At 40.2% G+C, this 7,137-nt stretch overlaps 1 protein-coding gene across 1 annotated transcript; it reads right to left on the reverse strand.

Annotated features, from left to right (window-relative positions):
• Positions 1-421: 421 nt before the first annotated feature.
• On the reverse strand, positions 422-6,377 carry LOC128664588 (uncharacterized; the record flags this gene model as incomplete). The annotated part of the gene is made up of 3 exons (XM_053719405.1): positions 422-685; positions 4,335-4,943; positions 5,670-6,377. Coding segments are annotated over 3 exons (1,581 nt in total), but the record flags the coding sequence as incomplete, so codon positions are not given.
• Positions 6,378-7,137: the final 760 nt, after the last annotated feature.

Below are 7,137 nucleotides of genomic sequence, written 5' to 3' on the forward strand. Positions count from 1 at the left end.
GGATGATTTGAATGGGGAGCTGGCAGAGAGTAATGGCTTGGAGTTGCTTTGAATAAAAAGCAAAAAACACATGGCTGAAACACTTTTCTCAGTGAAGACTGATTTTGTCAATGGAAATAAATGTAGAAACGTAGTGCCTCATTACAGTCAGGGATGAATTACCAAACAGTAGGCCCTTAGCTAAAGAACCTGTTCCTGCCACATTTGCATATATTTAAAAATATAATCTGTGGGAAGCACATTCTCTGATGGTGAGGTGGTCCAAGGAAGAGCCCAAAGAAGAGTTTCATCGAAGAGGTGCAGGATTTGTGGCAAAGGACCTGAGATGTTGAACAATTTGTCATGAACACCTCAAATTAACTTCTCCATGCCCTGCCTATGATCTCAACCCTTCCTGTTAAGGAAAGCAAATAGCTTTGATTCAAACTTTGGTGTGGCCAACTCCTTCCCAGGAAGAGAAGGTGAGGTGGGAAGCCAGGGACCACTTAGAAGACTGAGGATATCTGATATTTTTTCCTGCTGGATCAACTAATTTGTCCTCAAGTGTCTGATCCACAGCTAGCATTCGCTGGGTGAAAGCCTCAGAAGTGGAAGGGCCCTCACTATGAGAGGGCTCATACACCTCCCAATCATGGTCCAGATAATAATCCTGACCCAATCCCATAAAATCATCATAATCTATGTTCTAAAACCCAGTGAGATGACTTTCAGGTTAGAGGGTTCTTTTACCCTGTTTTACCTCCAGGGAAGAGGTTAAATTACCCCTATTGACAATGCTATTGGGATTAAAAAAAAGTTTTTTTTTACTAGGTTTAGGGGTATCAGATTATGAGCTAGAAGAATAAATATTTCTGACATATGCCTGGAAGGAGTTAACAGCTCCAGGAATAAAGAAGCCCAGGCACTCAGTGTGGAAGCAATGCAAAGGAATATTTTTTAAAAAGCATAGCCTAACTGCAAAACCATAAGTAAGTGGCACCTACTGGTAAGCTGTGCATTGGTTGTTAGAGGAAGTATGGGTTCCCCCAAAATTGAGGAAACAAGCCACCCACACCAGCTTGTAGTTTCTAAATCTGTTTCTAGATTGGTTTGTTTTTGTTATAAGGATATAATGTTTGAGCAAACTGGTAGCTACCTAATAGTAAGCGTTATTGGGCCACTCTCCACAGTATTTTTTCAGTTCATTCTTTTGCAGGCAGACACTCTCCCTGATATCATTGGATGATTTGAAAACCCTGGATAGCCAATGAAATACAATGTGCTGGCTTAAACAAGCGTCTTTTTACTTTGTTTTTATACTATTACTCTCTTTTGCCTGATGAAACGACCATTGCACCAGATCAAGAAACGCGTTTCAATATATTAAAACTTTGTTTTTATTATCTCTACGGAGGTGTCTGCTTTTTAATAAACTTCTGCAGAAGGAATTGTATTGTTTCACATTGGAAGTTATTTTTATCCAGCTTTTTACTGATCGCTGATCACTGCCTGCTGTTTGGACGCTGACAGACCATACACCAGTCTCGCCCTGATACGGGGGAAGTATTCAGTTAGTTGTCTACTGCAAGTGTCAGTCTGCTCGTTTGCACTCTAACAAGTGCCAGCACAAATTGTGAGTTTTATTCTACTATTTCTTTGACCATAATATTTATGGATTTCATTGTGAGGCGCCCCTTTTCTTTCTGATCTAGATCCTCAAGGTGAATTTGAAATTGTTCCCTTCAAATAGAGCAGCCTCACACACATACATATTCATTTTGAATTTGGACTTATATTTCAACAGTTAAATCACTTTGATATCATTGTTTTATATTGATTGACCTTTTTCACCATTTTTTCAACAGCATTTGTTTGTTTGTTTTTGGTATTTATTCATCGTTTTACATTTTTAACTATTTGCAATAGCATAACTAATATCATTAGTGCGCCACCTTGTCTAGGTTTTTTTTTTTTTTTTGCACCTAGCACTTAGTTTAATTATTTTGCATATATGATCATCACAGAATTTTATATCACAGAAACAAATGTATTATAATATAAAAAAAGCTCCTCATTACTCATTTGTATTTCAGTATAAATGCAAATTTATTTTGATCAAAAAAACGTTTTTTTTGTAGCCTATTATTCTTTTAATACTGGGCCAAAACTAGATTTTATGAAATGTTAAAGTGAAATTAAAATTTTGTTTCATGATTCAGATAGATCATGGGATTTTAATCCATTTTCCAATTTACTTCTATTATATAATTTGTTTTGTTGTCTTAGTATCCTTTGCTTAAACAAAATACGTAGGTAGGCCCAGGAGCAGCAGTGCATTACTGGGAGCTTACTGCTGATTGGTGGCTGCATATATATATATATATATATATATATATATGCCTCTTGTCATTTACAGGGTTGCAAAATTGAAGTAAAATGTGCTCATTTGTATGCTTTAGTGGTATGTAAACAGTTATATGTTAAATTTTTATATTGCAAGTTTTTTTGGTCAGCTTCAGAGTTAGGTTTCCAGATCTGTTATCAGGACTATTTCCTTTGCCATCTGCAGCTTTGCCAATGATAGCTCCGATTTTTCTATCCTCTTAAAGATGGACAACCTTACTGTCAGCCGCTCTGGAATCAATCCGGGATGTAACCCAACTGCTAGCGTGAATTGAAAGCACACGCTAGCACACTGAGAAATATCCAGGACGTGACCCACTCAGGAAGCAGATTAGAAGATAACAAAAATGAATATTGTTCCAGAATGCAGGAAAGCCACAAAGGATAAAACGTCCCTTTAAGTAGTACAAAGAACAAAAAGGAAATGCTCTTACTTTGAAGCTTCTGAAAAAGGTCCTCTTTAGCAGGCTTGTAAAACAAAGGAAAAGTTCTCTTTTGCAGCTTGTAAAAGTATAATGTCCCTTTAAGCAGGTTTATAACAAACAGAAAGGCAAAGTTCTCTTTTGCAGCTTGTAAAAGTAAATGTCCCTTTTAAGCAGGTGTATAACAAACAGAAAGGCAAAGTTCTCTTTTGCAGCTTGTAAAAGTATAATGTCCCTTTAAGCAGGTTTATAACAAACAGAAAGGCAAAGTTCTCTTTTGCAGCTTGTAAAAGTAAATGTCCCTTTTAAGCAGGTGTATAACAAACAGAAAGGCAAAGTTCTCTTTTGCAGCTTGTAAAAGTAAATGTCCCTTTTAAGTAGGTGTATAACAAACAGAAAGGCAAAGTTCTCTTTTGCAGCTTGTAAAAGTAAAATGTCCCTTTAAGCAGGTCTTGTTTAACAAAGAATAGGTTTAAAGGTAAAGGCCAAAGCAAGGTCAGGCAGGCAGAAGTCGGCATCCAAATATCAGCAAAAGGTATAGGCAAAAGACAGGGTCAGGCAAGCAGAAGTCGGCATCCAAGTGTCAGCAAAAGGGTAATAGCTACAGGCAAGGTCAGGCAGGCAGAAGTCAATGTCCAAATATCAGCAAGTAGGGATTAGGCAAGAGGCTTGGTCAGGCAGGCAGAAGTCGGTACACAGAAGAATAAAACTGATATGGTACTCACAATCCAGGGAAACAAACAAACGGGCCCAGATTCAGATCTCCCGCCGAGATTTAAAGGGCAGGAGCGTAACCGTCATCAGAGGGGTGTGAGAGAAAGCGTCATGTTGCTAAGCAACATGACGTCAGAGACACAGAGGAGTTCCGGGAGCCGCGGCGACACGGCGATGAACGGAAGCGCTCATGACAGCACCCCCTCCTCAAGGGCCCCTCCGGGGGACAGGACCAGGTCTATCAGGATGAGTCTTGTGGAAGGTCTTGACCAATATTGGAGCATTTACTTGATGAGCAGGTTCCCAAGAACGTTCCGTGACTGGATAACCCTTCCAATGAATGAGATAATACAATTTCTTGCCCCGCAATTTGGAATCTAGAATATGGCTGATCTCAAACTCAGGATGTCCATGCACCAATAACGGTGGAGGTTTAGAAAAAGGCTTAGAATACCTGTTAATCATCACAGGTTTTAAAAGAGAAACATGGAATACCGGATGGACTTTGAGAGACTTGGGTAAAGCTACCCGATAAGCAGTGGAACATACCTGACCCAGTATTCGGAAAGGACCCACATATCGTGGTCCCAATTTGTTAGAAGGTTGTTTCAGGCGAAGAAATCGAGAGGAAATCCAAACTTTATCACCAGGGCGATATTTGGGAGCCTTTTTCCGTCGAAGATCCGAAAAGAACTTGTAACGTCTAGAAGTTACAGAAAGAATACGATGTATCTTCTGCCAATGTCGAGTTAATCTTCGGGCTGTAAGATCAGAAGCAGGATTCACTGTGGAGGAAGTATGCAAAGGGAACGTCCTAGGCTGATATCCGTAAGCTGCATGAAAAGGAGAAGTCTGAAGGGAGGAATTGTACCGGGCATTATGGGCCAATTCAGCCAAAGGAAGGTAAGAAGTCCAGTTAGAATGATAATGATCCACATAATGTCTAAGATATGTTTCAAGACACTGGTTTACTCTTTCAGTCTGACCATTCGATTGTGGGTGGTGAGAAGTAGAGAGAGATATAGTAGTACCAAAATGTTTACAAAGTGACCTCCAAAATCGAGAAACGAATTGTACCCCTCTATCTGAAACAATATCAAGAGGAAATCCATGGATTCTTACAATATGTAGAATAAAAAGTTCAGAGAGTCTTTTGGCAGATGGTAATCCTGGCAAGGGTACAAAATGAGCCGTCTTAGTGAACCTGTCGACCACCACCCAGATAGTATTGTTCCCAGTGGACAAGGGAAGATCGGTAATAAAGTCCATGGATACATGAGTCCAAGGCTGGTGAGGTATAGGCAATGGTTGGAGTAATCCTGAAGGAAGTTGGCGTGGAGTTTTGTTCATGGCACATTGTGTGCATACTGAGACGTAATCCTTCACATCTTGAGAGAGTGTAGGCCACCAGACATGTTGTTTGAGGTTTCGAGTGGTAATACTGATGCCAGGATGTCCAGAAAGGGGACTATCATGAGCCCAAAATAAAATCTTGGAACGAAGGCGTTCAGGAACAAAGAGTAAACCATTGGGAGGTTTACAGGACAAAGGAAGACGCTCTTGAGCGGACTGTAATTCTTGTAACCAAGAAGTTGTTAACTGGGCAATGACTTCATGAGGTTGGAGAATGGTACCAGACTCAGGAACTGGGGTATCTTGAAATTGTCTGGAAAGTGCGTCTGCTTTAATATTTTTTGAACCAGGTATGTAAGACAAATTATAGTGAAACCGAGAGAAGAATAAGGACCAGCGTGCTTGCCTGGAATTTAGTCGTTTGGCTGTTTGGAGATACAGAAGGTTCTTATGATCAGTAAGTATAGTAAATGGCAAAGAAGTACCTTCCAGCCAATGTCTCCATTCATCCAATGCCATCTTGATGGCAAGCAACTCTTTATTCCCTACGTCATAGTTAAATTCGGAAGGAGTGAATTTTTTAGAGAAAAAAGCAACAGGATGAATCCTTCCAGTCTCTGGTATTCGTTGAGACAGAACCGCTCCAGCAGCAACAGAGGAAGCATCCACCTCCAGAATAAATTGAAACTCAGGATTTGGATGACGAAGGATAGGAGCTGAGGAAAAAGCTTCTTTGAGAGATTCAAAAGCTTCTATAGCCTCAGACGGCCATACTTTACAGTTTTGTCCTTTTCTTGTGAGAGAAGTAAGAGGAGAAGTAATAGTAGCAAAATTCTTGATGAACTTTCTGTAATAATTGGCGAAGCCTAGGAAACGTTGTAAAGCCTTCAAAGAATCAGGTCTAGGCCAATCCAAAATGGCAGAAAGTTTAGTAGGGTCCATTTCGAATCCAGATGCCGATATTACATAACCCAGAAAGGGTATGATTTTTTGATGGAAAGAACATTTCTCCAGTTTAGCAAACAGATGGAATTCTCTTAGACGTTGAAGTACTTTCTTGACGTGGTGCACATGATCTTGGTGGTTCTGAGAAAAAATTAAGATGTCGTCCAGGTATATGATAACAAAAATATTCAAAAAATCACGAAAGATCTCATTTACAAAATGCTGGAAAACCGCCGGAGCATTGCATAGCCCAAAGGGCATGACCAAATATTCATAATGCCCAAATCGAGTGTTAAAGGCAGTCTTCCACTCATCTCCTTTGCGTATACGGATCAAGTTGTATGCACCACGTAGGTCGAGTTTGGTGAAAATGGTGGCTCCCTGAAGATAAGTAAAAAGTTCAGGAATAAGGGGCAGAGGATAACTGTTCTTGATGGTAATCTGATTCAATCCACGATAATCAATACAGGGTCTTAATCCGCCATCCTTTTTTCCCACAAAAAAGAAACCAGCCCCTACAGGGGAAGAGGAGGGTCGAATAAATCCTCTAGCCAGATTGTCTTTTATATATTCTTCCAGAGCCATGTTTTCTGGTTTAGAAAGTGGATATGTTTTGCCTCGAGGATAGGCAGCCCCAGGAAGGAGGTCAATGGGACAATCAAAAGGGCGATGAGGAGGAAGACGTTCCGCTTCTTTTTTGGAGAAGACATCCACAAAGTCATGGTAATGCATAGGTAAGGATTCCGGAGTTTCAACTGTGAGAGCAATAGTGAGTGGTAACTTAGTAATCTCTTGAAGACATTTAGTCTGGCATGTAGATCCCCAGGAAGTGAGTTCACCGAAAGTCCAAGAAAAAATGGGATTGTGAATCTGGAGCCAGGGTAATCCCAAGATAATGGGAAATTGCGGAGTGGGAATGACATCGAAACAAATTGTCTCAGAATGAAGTATTCCTACGGTGAGGATTAAGGGTTGAGTAGAAAACTGAATGTATCCAGAACCCAAAGGATCTCCACTGACCGTAGAGACTGAAATGGAATACTCCTTCTTTAGTAAGGGTATAGAATGAGTAGAAACAAATGTAGAGTCAATGAACACACCTCCAGCACCAGAATCAATTAGGGCTTGGGTATAGATCTTCTTTTGTCCAATTAGAAGAGTTACTGGAACAAAGAGTTTCTTGTATAGGGAATGACCACTATTTTGGCTTAACTCAGTTCCCTGGACTAGAGTTAAGCCCTGGCTTTTACTGGCCTAGTAGGACAATCCCTTAATAAATGTCCTTTAAGGCCACAGTACAGACATAAGCCAAGAGTCCGTC

This window comes from Bombina bombina, chromosome 6 (assembly GCF_027579735.1).
Source record: "Bombina bombina isolate aBomBom1 chromosome 6, aBomBom1.pri, whole genome shotgun sequence".
NCBI lineage: Eukaryota > Metazoa > Chordata > Amphibia > Anura > Bombinatoridae > Bombina > Bombina bombina.